The sequence below is a fragment of the Chiloscyllium plagiosum genome, chromosome 39, assembly GCF_004010195.1.
Source record: "Chiloscyllium plagiosum isolate BGI_BamShark_2017 chromosome 39, ASM401019v2, whole genome shotgun sequence".
Lineage (NCBI taxonomy): Eukaryota > Metazoa > Chordata > Chondrichthyes > Orectolobiformes > Hemiscylliidae > Chiloscyllium > Chiloscyllium plagiosum.
In genome coordinates, this window is record NC_057748.1 from 3,861,591 (window position 1) to 3,879,209 (window position 17,619).

Below are 17,619 nucleotides of genomic sequence, written 5' to 3' on the forward strand. Positions count from 1 at the left end.
GTGTCCTTTGGTTCTCTATTCCTTTACAAGTGGGACCAGTTCCTCCCTATTTACACTGTACAGATCGCATCACGATTTTCAACCCCACAACCTCCTCCCCTCAGAGTAAAACAATCCCACATTCTCCAGCCTATCCCCAAGAATGATATTTCACATCACACTCTTGTAAACCTCTTCTGCACTCTCTCCAACGCATTTACAAACTTCCTAAAGTGTACACAATACTCTAACTGAGGCCTAACCAACATCTTATACAAATTCACCATAACCTTCCTGCTCTTGTACTGTACGCCCACGTCAGTCAAGTCAAGAATACAAAGAACCATTTATGACGTTAAGGGGAGACCAATGCCTAGTGGTAACACCACTAGACTATTAATGCAGAGACCCTAGTATTGATCTTGTCATGGAATCAAGAGTTTGTTGAGGAATTGATACAGGTATGCAGAATTATTGATATAGATATAGAACCCTTACGGTGTGGAAACAGGCCCTTCGGCCCAACAAGTCCACACCAACCCTCCGAAGAGCAACCGACCCAGACCCATTCCCCTACATCTACCCCAGACTAATACACCTAACCTACACATCCCTGAACACTATGGGCAATTTAGCATGGCCAATTTGCCTAAACTGCACATCTTTGGATTGTGGGAGAAAACCAGAGGAAACTCACACAGACATAGGTAGAATATGCAAACTGCACACAGACAGATGTGCAGTACTTCACACAGAAGGTGGTGGGCATCCGGAACATGTTACCAGCAGAACATGCTAGAGGCAGGCATGGTAGATTCATTTAAGATGTGTCTGGTCAGATGCATGAGTAGGTGGGGAGCAGAGGGATACAGATGCTTAGGAATTGGGCGACAGGTTTAGACAGTAGATTTGGATCGGCTCAGTCTTGGAAGGCCGAAGAGCCTGTTCCTGAGCTGTCAATTTTCTTTGTTCTTTGTCCTTGTTCTAGACAGTCGCCCGAGGTGGGAATCGAACCTAGGTCCCTGGTGCTGTGAGGCAACAGTGCTAACCACTGAGCCACCGTGCTGCCCCAAACCAATGAATCTGATATCAGTTGTCAGGAATAACCTATCTGGTTCACTAATGCCCTTAGGGAAGTAAGTTTGCAATCCTTACCTGGCCTGTTGTACATGTGACCCCACACCCACAGCAATGGGGTTGATTCTTAACTACCCTCTAGGCAATTAGGGATGGGCAATAAATGCTGGCCTAGCCAGCAACGCCCTCATTCTGTGAATGATTTTTTTTAAAAAGCCCCAAAGCTTCCACAGTCATGTTTGAGGTATAGATACTGCTGTAATAATACAAAGGCTTCACCATTAGCACAGAAACTCCCATAGACAGGACTAACCTGTTACTGTTTCTAGTGATATCGAACAGGAGATTAATATTGGTCAGAACTCCCCTGTTCTCCTTCCAACAGTAAGTGTGAGGTCTTTTATATCCACCTGAGAGGGATAGGCATCGAGTTTCACATCTCACCTTAAGTTCCATTAATACTAGATTTGCTTCAGGAAACTACAGATGATGTGCGAAAGTTGTTAAACTGGGAGTATTCACACAGATGAGTTCCGAATTCATCAAAATCACAGTAAAGCAACATGACTCACACTCACATATAGGTACACACAGAAGCCACCACTAACACACATTCACTAAAATACTGACTTACACGCATGTACAAATGAACACACTCACCCAAACATATACACAATAACACACACACGTACACACTAACACACACACAAACATGTACACACTAACACACACACATCTACACTAGCACACACACAAATGTTCACACACTAACACACACACACGTACACACTCACAAATGGATACACACTGTACACACTCACCACACGTGTACACACTAACACACACAAATGTATACACACAAACATACTCACATGCGTATATACTCACACAAATGTACACACTAGGATTCACACAGTCACACATAGGCACACTAACACACAAACTGACACAGACAGAGACACATGCATAATAGCACACACACTAGAAACACACACAGTCACATAATAACACACAAACTGACACAGACAGAACACTAACACACAAACACTAACACATGAGATGTGAGGTCTTATTTGTTTGGTATAATTTTTACAGTTTAATTTTACAGCTAAATGCTGAACAGGGAACAGAGCACAATCAAATCTAGAACAAGTGTTGGAAAATGGGATTAGAATAGGTAGGTGCTTGTTTTGAAACATTAACTTTCTGTTTCTCTCAAAGTTAGAAGTCACACGACACCGGGTTATAGAGCAACAGGTTTCGCTGAAATCACAAGCTTTCAGAGGGCTGCTCTTTTGTCAGGTAAAGTGACTTTACCTGCTGTAGGAACAGCGCTCCGAAAGCTTTTGATTTCAAATAAACTTGTTGGACTCTAACCTGTTGTAGAGTGATTTCTGACTTTGTCCAGCCCAGTCCAACACCGGCACCTCCACATCTTTTTCTCTCAACCTTCCTGCTCTTGTACTGTACGCCCACGTCAGTTAAGTCAAGAATACAAAGAACCATTTATGACGTTAAGGGGAGACCAATGCCTAGAGGTAACACCACTAGACTATTAATGCAGAGACCCGATTATTGATCTTGTCATGGAATCAAGAGTTTGTTGAGGAATTGATATAGGTATGCAGAATTATTGATATAGATATAGAACCCTTACAGTGTGGAAACAGGCCCTTCGGCCCAACAAGTCCACACCGACCCTCCGAAGAGCAACCCACCCAGACCCATTCCCCTACATCTACCCCAGACTAATACACCTAACCTACACATCCCTGAACACTATGGGCAATTTAGCTGCCAGACTTGCTGAGTTCCGCCAGCACTCTCTGCTTCTCTCTCAGCATTCATCTTGTCAAGCTCTCTCAGAAATGTAGATCTTATAACAAGATCATCTCTCATTCTCCTAAACTCTGAAGGCTACAGGCCCCGTCAGTCCAATGGTTCCTCATAAGGTAACCCATCCTGTCCCAGGATTGACAACTGATTCTGGTCTGGTCCTCCTCAGCTACACTCCTCCTTATATCACAGCTCCACTGAACAACGAACACCCAAAGCTCTCTTGGGGCAAATCCTCAGATGTCATGTGACCCTGTCCCCAAATCTGCATCATGGGAGGACCCTTTGGGGCAAGTGGTGGAGGGGGTTCTCCCTAACTCCCAACCCCAGGCCTTGGTATAACCTTTTACCCGATAGAAATATCCTACCACCAAGCTACCCTTTATTCACACATGGATAGTATGTGATACTGATCCTGCTAGCACAGAGTCAGAGTGAACAAAACTCCTGACACTCCAGTGTGTATCTGTCAGCCAGAGCTCCCTGATTGGACCAGATTAACAGCTGGTTAATCTGATCCAATCCTGATGACATTCCTGATGAAGGGCTTACTGCTCCATGGATGGTGCCTGACCAGCTGTATTTTCCCAGCACCACCCTCTTCAACCCAGATTAACAGCTCCAATCAGGGAACTCATATTCTATAAACTCCACCTGGCTGACCCCGTTCCAATCTGTACATGTACTTCCTCAGGACAGAGTAATCTAAAACCTGCTAGGCCCAGGTCCACACTCACTTTGCAAACTGCCCTGGTCATTCTGTGGCCCTGTCTAAGCGAAAGGTTTAAAATAAGATACTCAAAATGCAACAGTTCCTTCTCAGTTGAGTGCAGTCTCAGTGAGGAACCATCTGTGATTTATAAAGAAAGATCTTGCCTTTTATTAATTGTGTCTCAGGATATCTCAAGGTCTCTTCACAGAAACAAAGGACCTTTTCGAAGTTTCTTCTCCTACGTTTGGCGAGATGTTTCACCCATCCCTAATTGCCCCTGCTGAGGGTGGTGATGTTGACCCCTGCCTGAACCGCTGCAGTCCAGGTGGTATCGGGACACCCACTGAGCTGTCAGGCAATGGGTTCCAGGACCTGGATCCAAATTGGAGGTGAATTTGCCAGAGGTGGTCCCTGTTGGAGGCAAAGCAGTGGAAAATATGTACAAGGCAAACTCCCATAAAAGCCAGAATGATGGTGACGAGATCACCCACTTTTATTGTTTCAGCTGAGTGATAAATATTGGACAAGAAATAAAATGGAACTCTTCTTCAATCTTTCACAATCAAGAGGAGCCAGGCAGAGAACAACTCTTACACAGTGAGACTCCCTCAGCACTAACACTCCGACAGTACCCGCCCCCTCAGCACGGACCGTCTGACAGTGCCCGCTCCCTCAGCACTGACCCTCTGACAGTGCAGCACTCCCTCAGCACTGACCCCCTGACAGTGTGGCACTCCCTCAGCACTGACCCTCTGACAGTGTGGCACTCCCTCAGCACTGACCCTCTGACAGTGTGGCACTTCCTCATTCCTGACCTTCTGACAGTGTAGCACTGCCTCAGCACTGACCCTTTGACAGTGTGGCACTTCCTCATTCCTGACCCTCCGACAGTGCGGCACTCCCTCAGCATTGACCCTCTGACAGTGCGGCACTCCCTCAGCACTGATCCTCCAACAGTGTGGCACTCCCTTAGCACTGATCCTCCGACAGTGCAGTACTTCCTCAGCACTGACCCTCCAACAGTACCCGCTCCCTCAGCACGCACCCTCTGACAATGCCCGCTCCCTCAGCACTGACCCTCTGACAGTGCGGCACTCCCTCAGCACTGACCCTCTGACAGTGCGGCACTCCCTCAGCACTGACCCTCCGACAGTGCAGTGCTCCCTCAGGATTATCGAGCGAATGTTGACCTGCATTTCCTGTGTGAGTTTCAGGAACATTTGGACTTTGTTACTCTTTGAGCCAGTGGAAGGTACCATCTGGCCAACAGGCAGTGAGGTCGTACGAAGGGACAATGGAAGATCTCAGAGATGATCCTGAACAGTGAGCTGAGTGCCTCCCTCCTTCCCCCCTAAATCATCCTGGCCATCACCCTTGTGGAGTGTTGCTGTGCAAAAATGGATCGCTGCATTTATCTGTCACAAAGGTGGACTATTGCACTATAATACAGCAATGTGCCAACTAACAGCAAAGACTTTCCTCATGGTCTGGTGTCTCTTCCACACCTGTCCCTGGGCCGTTATGTAACAGTCAGCTGCTGGAAGATGACGGGACAACAGTCTCGGACTGAGCAGTTTCCTGAGTTGACGGTCTCACAGACATGTGTAGCCTTAGTCCATATCTTAGGGAATGCCCCCTCCTCAGCGGTTTACAAGAGATTGCATGCAGCATGATACAAGCACAGTGCTCCCATCGAGACTTTTAAACAGGAATGTTCCTCAGTGTCCCCCCCTACTGGTACCCTTGGCAGAGGTGGCAGGCGTGCCCTGGGAACACGTCCTTGCCCTTTGACCCTTGCCAGCCCTTGGCATCCCTCAGTACCCACTTCCCGCTAAATGAGGATGAAGACCGGTCACCCAAATTACCGCGACAAAACCTGTACATTTATGGTACATCCAACATAAATAACGTCCAGTTGAAGCCGACAGATATGGAGACAGAATAATGGAGATGCTCATAGTCCGCAGACAGAGACAGCTGGAGATATCAAAATCCTGTCCTTTGTGAGCATAGTCCCCATGCAGAGGAGAACTTTGTCAGCAAACAGAGATACAGGGATGAAAAAAAACAGACCAGTCACTCCCCTTCCAGCAGTCCTTCAACCAGGTAACTCAACGTTCCTGCAAATAAAGGAGAAGTGTGAATTAGTTTGGGGGTTAATTTCTCTTTCCTCTCCCCAACACCTTTTCTCCACTTTGAAATCTTTTCCCCGCTCTCTGATCTCAAAGGGCCTGACTCCTGGGGAGTCAAATGCAAAGGTTCCTTTGACCTTCTGCCTTTGTATCTCAAAATGGCGGATACACCCCCCCCCCCCACTTCACTCCCACTCGTCGCTGCAGGGTGAGTAGAGATTGGAGATGGGGTATCTACCTGAGGAAGGTAGCTTCGAGTTTAGTGTAAGGAATGGGCAGAGTAATCTAGGGACATGCAGAGGTGAAGGGCTTATGCACCTGGTCTCAGATGGCACCCAATGATAGACTGTGCTCGGGGAGCTGGCTATTGACATTGGCTTTGGGATATCATCAGGCCTTTCCTTTGAGTGCCATCGCTGACTCCCCTCTCTAAGCCTGAGCTCATCCTAAACTCAACTGCCTTTGGCTTAACTCACACCAAGTCCCGTGTCCCCCTCTGTTCACTCCTCGACACTGGCCCCATGGTCAGTGGCCCCTCTCTAAACCTCCTTTTTTCTCAAAATGCTTTTCATCAGGTGGTTGGGGTGTATAAGATTATAAGACACAGAATTTATAGCAAAAGTTTACAGTATGATGTAATGAAATTATATATTGAAAAAGACCTGGATTGTTTGTTAAGTCTCTAATCTTTTAGAATGACCATGTTGGTTTCAGTTCTTTCATATGTAAATTGCAAATGTTTTTTAAAAGTTATGTCATCAAAGTGAACTTTAACAATTGGTGTCACGTCGGCCCAGAAATGCATTATCTGGGCCGACATGACACCCATTGTTAAAGCTCACTTGACAACTTAAGTTTTAAAAATGTTTTGCCATTTACATGTGAAAGAACTGAAACCAACATGCCCATTCTAAAAGATTAGAGACTTAACAAACAATCCAGGTCTTTTTCAATATATAATTTCATTACATCATACTGTAAACTTTTGCTATAAATTCTGTGTCTTACAATCTTATACACCCCAACCACCTGATGAAGGAGCAGTGCTCCGAAAGCTAGTGCTTCCAAATAAACCTGTTGGACTATAATCTTTTAAATATTGTAACTGTACACATATCCACCACTTCCACATGCAATTCATTCCACACATGAACCACTCTCTGTGTAAAAAAGTTGTCCCTCATGTCCTTTTTAAATCTTTCTCCTCTCACCTTAAAAATATGCCCCCTAGTTTTGAAATCCTCCACCCTAGGGAAAATACTCTTATCATTGACCTTATCTATACACTTCCTAATTTTATAACCGTCAATAAGACCACCTCTCAATCTACCCTCCATTGAAAAAAATCCTAGCCTTTCCAGTCTATTATTATATCTCAAACCCTCCATTTCTGGCAATATCTTTTCGCTCTCCAGTTTAATAATATCCTTCCTATAACAGGGAGGCCAGAACTGTACTCCAGAAGAGTCCTCACCTACGTCCTGTAAAACCTCAACATGACATCCCCAACTCCTATACTCAAAGGTCTGAGCAATGAAGGCAAGTGTGCTAAACACTTTCTTAACCCCCCTGCCTACGTGAGATCCAAACTTCAAAGCATTATGTACCTGAACCCCTAGGTCTCTCAGATCTGGAATACTGCCCAGGGAGAAAGTGAAGGCTGCAGATGCTGGAGATCAGAGCTGAAAATGTGTTGCTGGAAAAGCGCAGCAGGTAGCATCCAGAAGCCATTCCTGAAGAAGGGCTCATGCCCGAAACGTCGATTCTCCTGTTCCTTGGATGCTGCCTGACCTGCTGCGCTTTTCCAGCAACACATTTTCAATACTGCCCAGGGCCCTACCATTTATTGTACAAGTCCTGCCCTTGCTTGTATTACCAAAATAGGCCATAGGTTTAAGGTGAGAGGGGAGAGATACAAAAGGGGCCAAAGAGACAATTGTTTTACACAGAGAGTGGTGAGTGTCTGGAATGGATTGCCAGAGGTACTACAATTTCATGATTAGATTAGATTCCCTACAGTGTGAAAACAGGCCCTTTGGCCCAACAAGTCCACACCGACCCTCCGAAGAGTTACCCACCCAGACCCAACTCCCTCTGACTAATGCACCTAACACTCTGGATAATTTAGCATGGCCAATCACCTGACCTGCACATCATTGGATTGTGGGAGGAAACCCACGCAGACACAGGGAGAATGTGCAAACTCCACACAGACAGTCACCCGAGGCTGGAATTGAACCGGGGTCCCAGGCGCTGTGAGGCAGCAGTGCTAACCACTGAGCCACCGTGCCGCCTCCGGCATTTCATCATTTAAGAAATATTTGAACAGGGTACATGGATGGGATAGGTATGGAGGGATATGGACCAAACGCAGGTAAATGGGACTAGATTAATTGTGAAAATGGGCCAGCATGGACAAGTTGGGCTGAAGGGCCTATTTCCACGTTGTAAACCTCTTTGACTTGAAAATGCAATATCTCACATTTATCGAGTTCCAGAAGTTTGACCTGGCAATAGTGAAGGAATAGCGATATATTCCCAAATCAGGACAGTAAAGACGTGGAAGGGAACCTGTAGGAGGTGGTCACCGTTGTAATATAGGAAGTGCAGCAGAAAGCAGGTTTGAAGGTGATTCAGATAGGAAATGAAGGGGGAAGGAATCATGGTGGTTTAATTTGGTGTTTCCAAATTCCGTCGAAATACTGTTACAATAGATACTATTATTGAGTAATCTTTGGTGGTATATAAACTACAGCAAGATCCCACAAACAGCAAGGTGACAGCGGACAAATCATCAGGTTTTATTGTACTGATCAAGGGATAAGCATTGGACCAAAAAACCAGGGAGTACTCCCCTTTGATCATTCTCAAATATCTCAAGGCAGGACCTTGATTTGATATCTCTTGGGAAAGACTGTGCCTCTGACTGAAGGCACAGTCGTTGCTAAATCTTGCTCTCGGCAACTTCCAGCTCTAACTTCCTGCTCGGCTGTTGCTATGACAACTGCGCCCACCCAGTCACGAGAAGGTCTGTGTGAGTGTGGAAGTTGAGAATATGTGCACGTGGCTTCCCGAAGTTTGTAAGAGGTTTCTCAAAATCACAGAATGGAATGCGTTCTAATAGCTTGGCACCAATTCAAAGCCACAAGTGAGATCCTGGATTCTAAAATAAATGGATTTGAGACTGGTCCAGATTAGTGACATTCTGTATTTTAATACTCCACCACAAGCCTAAAGTTAGTTCCTTATGACTTTGGAAACCCCACACTGTGAATGCGTTGTGCATGTGTGTTCTGATGAAGGGTCACTGAACTCAAAACTTTCACTCTGTTCATCACTCTCTACCAGACCTGAAAAGTTTCTCCAGCACCTTCTGTCTGAGCCTCTGAATACACTACTGACTTCATGCATTGGCCAATGGAGTACACGAATTCCCAGAATCACAGAATTGTTGTGGTGCAGGAGGAGACCTTTCAGCCCATCATGTCTGCAGAATACTATCCGAGTGAACAATTCTCAGAACTGGGAAAGGCTCACTCGTCCCGAAACGTTAACTCTGATTTCTCTCCACAGCTGCTGCCAGACATGCTGAGCTTTTCCAGCAACTTCTGTTTTGCTTAATTTCATTCCCATGCCTTAATCCCTGCAACTCTGTACCTGATTTCTCTTCGCATCATCATCCAAAACCTCCTTCAATGCCTCTATTGAAATTGCCTCTATATCTTTCCAAGAAGTTTACTCCAGACCTGAACTACCCTCTGAGAGAAACGGTATTTTCTCACATTGCGTTGCCATGCCCTAAGTAGGAATCATGTACCACGTCAATAAACTGTGCCCCAATATTCCACAAAGCATCACAAAATGTATAAAATTATAATTAGATCATCAAAGTGACAATTTTGCAATCAGAATGTGTTTTTCAGACCAGCGCAGACTTGATAGAGTCATAGAGATGTACAGCACAGAAACAGACCCTTCGGTCCAACTCATCCATGCCGACCAGATATCCTAAATTAATCTGGTCCCACCTGCCAGCACTTGGCCCATATCCCTCTAAACCCTTCCTATTCATATACCCAGCCTTTTAAATGCTGTAATTGTACCAACTCCACCACTTCCTCTGGCAACTCATTCCATACACACACCACCCTCTGCGTGAAAAAGTTGTCCCTTGTACCTCTTAAATCTTTCCCCTCTCCTTAAAACTATGCCCTCTAGTTCTGGATTCCCCCAACCTAGGGAAAAGACCTTGTCTATTTACCCTTTCTGTGCCCCTCATGATTTTATAAACCTCTGTAAGGTCACCCCTCAGCCTCCAATGCTCCAGGGAAAACAGTCCCAGCCAATTCAGCCTCTCCCTGTAGCTCAAACTCTCCAACCCTGGCAACATCCTTGTAAATTTTTGAGAAGATTTGTAACTCAGGTTGAGGTTTTGGATGTAGGTGAACTTTCCAGCTCAGCGAGCAAACCTACATACAAAATCCTTGTAAATCTTTTCAAGTTTCACAACATCTTTCCTATAGCAGGGAGTCCTATAGCATGCAAAATTCCAAAAGTGGCCTAACCAGTGCCCTGTGCAGCCACAACATGATGTTCCAACTCCTGCACTCAAAGCACTGACCAATAAAGGCAAACAGACTGAAAGCCTTCTTCACCATCCTGTCTACCAGTGTCTCCACATTCAAGGAACTATGAACCTGCATTCCAAGGTCTCTTTAGTCGGCTTTGATGGGCTGAAGGGCCTTTTTCTTTCTGTACTGTAGTCCTCTGTGACTCTCTGACCCATTTGCCTGTCTGGCAGCAGCAGGATTTGTGGTGAACAGAAAATAGCTCAGTGGTAACACTCTTTAACTTTTGCAAAGAAAGGATTATGAATCTACAACTGTGCAACTAAAACTATACCCCTTGAAAACCCTCAAATGCACACCGACTCATTTACATTTCAGACAGGTGGCTCGACAGAGATATTATGAATGGAAAAATCTGTAGATGGCGAATAAAATTCAGAAGATCAAAAGTCTAGACCACAAGAATGGGTTGAGTTGTCCCTCACAGCTCCTTGCAGTTTTGAGCGCACCGTTATCTGAAGTGTGGCCATTCTTCATTTTAACAATTGACCCAGTGGTGCTAGGGCTGCTTTTTTAAAAATCAAAATACGTCCTTTTAAATTGAGTTAGCTTTTAAACATTCTTGGTTTTCTCTCCTTTCCTCCAAAGGAGCAGAGCGAGTTTTTCTCTGTCTCACAAGTCGATGGCTGCCCTGCACCTACACATTTGTCACAAATTGCAGCTCATTCCAACCGATGACAGTTGCTAAGCAGTTTTTCCCATCACTTGGAGCTACTCTGTCTCAAATATCCCCCTCACTGCTTTGAGATTGTCTTGCACAGCTACAAATGGCTTTTTCTTTCCCCAGGCTGTGAAACTCTCACACAGTGGCTCAGTGGTTAGCACTGCTGCCTCACAGCACCAGGGTCCCAGGCTTGATTTCAACCTCGGCTGACTGTCTGTGTGGAGTTTGCACATTCTTCCCATGTCTGCGTGGGTTTCCTCTGGGTGTCATGGTTTCCTCCCACAGTCCAAAGATATGCGGGTCAGGTGAATTGGCCATGCTAAATTGCCCATAGTGTTAGGTGCATTAGACAGAGGGAAATGGGTCTGGGTGAATTACTCTTCAGAGGGTTGGTTGGGCCGAAGGGCCTGTTTCTATACTGTAGGGAATCTAATCTAATTTATATAGCAGTCAGACTTCCATTTCTTAAGAAAAATGGATGGCCCCTTATGGCATTTGCTTCTTTTGCAAATTAAATTAAATCTGCATCCTCTTGTTCTCAATCCTTTTACAAGTGGGAATTGTTTCCCCTCATTTACTCTGTCCAGGCCCTCATGATTCTGAAAACTATCAGCTCTTCCCTTAGTCTTTCCTCTCTGGGGAGGCACGGTGGCTCAGTGGTTAGCACTGCTGCCTCACAGCGCTAGGGACCCGGACTCAATTCCAGCCTTGGGTGACCGTCTGTGTGGGGTTTGCACATTCACCCATGTCTATGTCCAAAGATGTGCAGGTTAGATGGACTGGCCATGCTAAATTGGTACAATTACAACATTTAGAAGGCATCTGGATGGGTACATGAATAGGAAGGGTTTGGATGTGGGCCAGGTGCTGGCAGGTGGGACTAAATTGAGTTGGGATAGCTGGTTGGCATGGACGGATTGGACCGAAGGGTCTGTTTCTGTGCTGTACATCTCTTTGACTTTGACTCTAAATGTCCCATTGTGTGGCTAGGTGGGTTAGCCATGGGAAATGTGGGGTTACAGTGATTGGGGGGGAGGGGGGAGGCTTGGTCTGGGTGAAATGCTCTTCTAGAGGGTCGATGCAGTCTCGATGGGTCAAATGTCTTCTTTGAGGAGAAAGTGAGGTCTGCAGATGCTGGAGATCAGAGCTGGAAATGTGTTGCTGGAAGAAGGGCTTATGCCCGAAACGTCGATTCTCCTGTTCCCTGGATGCTGCCTGACCTGCTGCGCTTCTCCAGCAACACATTTCCAGCAAATGTCTTCTTTCCCTACTGTAGGGCTTCTATGATTCTTTGTGTGTGATATGCAGCCTCCTATCATTGGGAGCAATAATTTATTCCCAAACCTCAATCAGGGAGGAAGGACAGAAAACTGACCTATGGGAGCTGCTGCTTATTATCACTATCTTGGTTTGGAGACGCCAGTGTTGGACTGGGGTGTACAAAGTTAAAAATCACACAACAGCAGGTTATAGTCCAACAGGTTTATATGGAAGCACTAACTTTCAAAGCGCTGCTCCTTCATCAGGTGGATGTAGAGAATAAGACTGTAAGACACAGAATTTATAGCAAAAGTTTACAGTGTGATGTAACTGAAATGATATATTGAAAAAGACCTGGATTGTTTGTTAAGTCTCTCATCTTTTAGAATGACCATGTTGGTTTCAGTTCTTTCATATGTAAATCGCAAAACATTTTTTAAAAGTTACATTCTCAAGCGAACTTTAACAATGGGTGTCAAGTTGGCCCAGATATTGTTAAAGTTTACTTGAGAATGTAACATTTTTTTTAAATGTTTTGCGATTTACATATGAAAGAACTGAAACCAACATGGTCATTCTAAAAGATGAGAGACTTAACAAACAATCCAGGTCCTTTTCAATATATCGTTTCAGTTACATCACACTGTAAACTTTTGCTATAAATTCTGTGTCTTACAATCGTGTACTCCACATCCACCTGATGAAGGAGCAGCGCTTTGAAAGTTAGTGCTTCCATATAAACCTGTTGGACTATAACCTGCTGTTGTGTGATTTTTAACTTTGTACAGCCCAGTCTAACACTGGCGTCTCCAAATCAAGATAGTGATAACCACGTCTAGAAGGGTAATGAAAAAGCAATGATAGCATAGTTGGCTGGTGTGGACTGAAAGGAATTTAGCAGAAAAGATGATTGAAAAATGACATCTATTTCAGAAATAGTTAATGACAGACTTGTGCAATTAATTGTAGGGCCCTACTTAGTGTTATGGAACAGAGACACTTAGCGGTTTAAGTACATAATGCTTTGAAATTTGTGTCGCAGGTAGACCGAGAGGTGAAGAAGACCTTTAGCATGTTTGACTTCATTCCTCAGACCTCCGAAAGCTAGCGCTTCCAATTAAACCTGTTGGACTATAACCTGGTGTTGTGTGATTTTTAACTTTGTATACCCCAGTCCAACACTGGCATCTCCAGATCATTCTAAAAGATGAGAGGTTGAACAAACAATCCAGGTCCTTTTCAATATATCATTTCGGTTACATCACACTGTAAACGTTCGCTGTAAATTCTGTATCTTACAACCTTATTCTCCGCAACAACCTGATGAAGCAGTGCTCCAAAAGGTAGTGCTTCCAAATAAACCTGTTGGACTATAACCTGCTGTTGTGTGATTTTTAACTTTGTATCACTATCCTATTTCATGTTTAGCAACAGTTGGAGGCAACCAGTCATACCTAATGTCACCCGTTCTAACTTCCTGCTACAAAGGATCTCAGAGCAGTCTCGTACAGCCTCCCTGTGATGGCCACTACAGACTCTTGCTTGAATAGTGGGTAACATTCTCAGCTCTCACTCAGTAGTCCAGAGGCTGGATCTCAGATTCCCGGCTGGCACTTCCAGGAGCACCTTTCCTCAGGCCCTGGCTGTCTTCTCAGGTGGATGTTAAAGATCACACAGCGCTATTTCAGAGCAGGGCGACTCTCTGCGGTGTCCCAGTCAACATTCTGTCAAACACACCAGGCGCTCATTCCCACGTTGGTACTTGTGGGCGTTGGCCAAGCTCAAATTGGGGCAGCACACTGCATCTCAGAAAGCGTTTCCAGAAGGACTTGGGCAAGATAATGAAAGGCGCTATGTAGAGGCAATCCCTGCCCGGAGCCTCCTGGGATTGTAAGTGGACCACCATTTCCTCATACTCGGCAGCTTCTCTGGGCCGCCAGGGGAAACCAATATCCCCCACCCACCATTCCCCAACCCAGAACACCATGAACACCATCCTCCCAACTACAAGGGGCAGGAGGAGGCCATTCAGCCCCTCCAGCCTGCTCCGCCATTCAACATGATCGCAAATGGCCTCACCTCGGGAGGTCAAGACTTACCCTGGTCACTCAATCCTCAGCCATTCCTTGTAGGCCACGAGGTCCCGCCCAGAGCAGCTGGAGTCCTGGGAGGTATCCCCCGAGGAGTAAGAAGAGAGGGGGGAGTCAGAGGGAGGCGAGTCAGAGGGGGATGAGTCGGAGGGGGACCCGCTGACCGTCACTGAGATGGTAGACCGCGGGGAGTCTTGGGTGCCCGGTTCCCTCAGCAGCAGCTCCAGCGCCCGGATGTAGTTGCTGGCTGACCTCAGGGTGTCCACCTTGCTCATCCTCTTGCCTGCCCGGCTCTGGGGCACGTGCCGCTGCAGGTTGGCGAAGCCCAGGTTGACCAGCCGCACCCGGTCCCTCTCCCGTGCGTTGCGTCGGTCACCAGCGTCAGCAGCACGCCGAGGTCCCCGCGAGAGAACGGCCGGGCTCGCCCTCCCCTTCCGTCCTGCCAAGGCACGCGCCCCTGGCTCCAGCTCTGTGCTGATTGGCATTCCGGGGAGCAGCCGCTCCGGCGGGTGCTGCCTGAACAAAGCAGAACCCTTCCTGGAGTGAGAGGCAGTGAGAGGCAGGGAGCTGTTTTTCAACCTGGATCCACGCCCTCCCATTGAGCCAGTCCTAGCCTGCCTATCCCATTCAGCTTTCACTCTCTCACTCTGTCTGAACCCTTCACCAGAAATATCCTGCCTGCAGTCACGTACTTGGTTTTAACTCTCACGGTGCCAATGCTCTCTATTCAGATGTTCCCCCGCTATCCGAGAGCGTTCCTATGAAACGTTTCATAAGCCGAAATGGCGTAGAGCGAAGAAGTGTTAATTTACATGGAGAAAAATTTCACCTTATCTCATAAAAGTGAAAATCCTCTTCAGATTTCTTTCAGTTAGTGAAAACAGGTACTAACGTCAGTCTAACATGAAAGCAAACTGGCGTAAGGCGAACTTTCGAAAAGCAGGGGATGCCTGTATCTTTATCTATAACAGCTCATTACGGTTGTAGATACAGGTGGAAAATTCCCCGCGATCTCTAACAAGGGAAAATCTAATCACTTACCTCCAGACATCACCATCACTAAATTCCCCTCCTTTAACATCACAGGGAGAGGATTACCATTGATCAGAATCGCAATAAACCAGCCAAATATATACAGTGGTTACAAAAACAGGTCAGAGGCTGGGAATCCTGTGGCGAGTAACTCCCCTCCTGACTTCTCAAAGCCTGTCCACCATTTACAGGGCACAAGTCAGGAATGTGATGGAATACTGCCCACTTGCCTGGATGAGTGCAGCTCCAAAAAGCTTGACACCATCCAGTACAAAGCAGCTGCCTGATTAGCACCACATCCACAAGCATCCACTCCCTCCATCACCCACACTCACTAGCAGCAGCGTGTACTATCTATGAGATGCACTGCAGAAATTCACCAATATTCACTTTTTTTAACTATTCATTTGTGGGATGTGGGTGTCTCTGGCTGGGCCCAGCATTTATTGCCCGTCCCTAGTTGCCCCTTGAGAAGGTGGGGGTGAGCTGCCTTCTTGAACCGCTGCAGTCCATGTGCTGTAGGTAGACCCACAATGCCCTTAGGGAGGGAATTAATCAGACACAACAAGACATCTGCCTTAATTTAAATGACTTTAAACCTAGTTCTCAGAACTGTGTATAATTAATTAGCCAAACCAAACAGAAGATTGCTATTGAGGGAGCTGAAAAGGATACGCTAATTTAGCAGAGAGCTCCTCCTGAGATTGCATTAACCTGAAAAGAAATGATTCACATTTTTTATCTTTAAATTGTCCCATTCCAGGTTGAAATCAAGTAAGCAGGATGTGAATTTACTGACCTTAAAATTCAAAGTGGTTCATTTGAATGATTGAGTGATGGAAAATTGTTGAATTCTGACAGGCTACGTAGTACGTGCTTGCTTATTCAAGGCTTTTGAATCATGTCTAATCTATTGCCTACATCCATTCATCTATCCATTCATGGGATCTGGAGGTCTTTGGTTGTGGCATTTTTTAATGCCCATCCCTAATCAGGAAAGATGGAGTGAGTCATCTTCTTTAACGGTTCCAGAGCTTGATCAATGTCCCTCTAAGCTGTGTAGTCACACAACCGCTCGAAGTGGCCCGTGAGCATTGATCAGCGCCCACTTCCAGACACCACTACCACACATCCCCGGTTTTCATTCTTAAAGGCTGTTGCTTTTAGCTTCCTGGGTCCTAAGTTTTGGAATTTCCTCCCTAAATCCCTCCGTCCTCTCTTAAAGCACTCATTGACCAAGCTTTAGCTCTCCAGTCCCACATCACCATAGGGTGGTGGGATTATCAGATTTTGCTTAGTGACGCTCACAAGTACCAACAGATTCAAGAACAGCTTCTTCCCCGCTGTTATCAGATGTTGAGTGGACCTGAGAGAAAGTGAGGACTGCAGATGCTGGAGGGTCAGAGTCGAAAGGTGTGGTGCTGGAAAAGCACAGCGGGTCAGGTAGCACCCAAGGAGCAGGAGAATCAACTTCTCGGACAACTCTCCTTCTCCTCGGATGCTGCCTGACCTGCTGTGCTTTCCCAGGGCCACACTTTTCAGTGCTGAATGGATCTCTCTAATTTTCAATCTAATGTTGACCTCACTTCTTGTGTACCTTCTCTGCAGCCGTAACATTCTATTCCTCGCTCTGTTCTATTACCCCGATGCACTTTGTATGGTATGATCTGTCTGCACTGCAGGCAAAACAAAACTTTTCACTGTTCCTAGGTACATGGGACAATAATAAATCAAACCGAATTCTGTGATGCACATTGGTAGCTTCCCAGAGGTGCTATGGAAATGCTGTTTCATTGCTGTCTGCACTGCCACATAGAACGTAGAACAACACAGCGCAAAACAGGCCCTTTGGCCCTCAATGTTGCGCCGACCTGTGAACTAATCTAGGCTCATCTCCCTACACTGTCTCATCATTATCCGTGTGCTTATCTAAGGATTGTTTAAATGCCCCTATTGTGGCTGAGTTAACTACATGAGCAGGTAGGGCATTCCACACCCTTACCACTCTCTGCGTAAAGAACTTGCCTCTGACATCTGTCTTAAATCTATCACCCCTCAATTTGTAGTTATGTCCCCTCTTACACATCATCATCCTAGGAAAAAGACTTTCACTGTCTACCCTATCTAATCCTCTGATCATCTTGTATGTCCCTATCTTAGCCCCTTCTCTCCAATGAGAACAGACCCAAGTCTCTCAGCCTTTCCTCAT

At 45.9% G+C, this 17,619-nt stretch overlaps 1 protein-coding gene across 1 annotated transcript; it reads right to left on the reverse strand.

Moving 5' to 3' along the window:
* Positions 1-4,710: 4,710 nt before the first annotated feature.
* LOC122541965 (achaete-scute homolog 2-like) lies at positions 4,711-14,906 on the reverse strand. Its single transcript, XM_043679256.1, has 2 exons — positions 14,388-14,906; positions 4,711-5,724 (listed from the first exon to the last, which is right to left on the reverse strand). Exon 1 carries the CDS (start codon positions 14,861-14,863, stop codon positions 14,393-14,395), a length of 471 nt encoding a protein of 156 aa, XP_043535191.1. The 5' UTR covers positions 14,864-14,906; the 3' UTR covers positions 4,711-5,724; positions 14,388-14,392.
* Between the last annotated feature and the right edge of the window lie 2,713 nt (positions 14,907-17,619).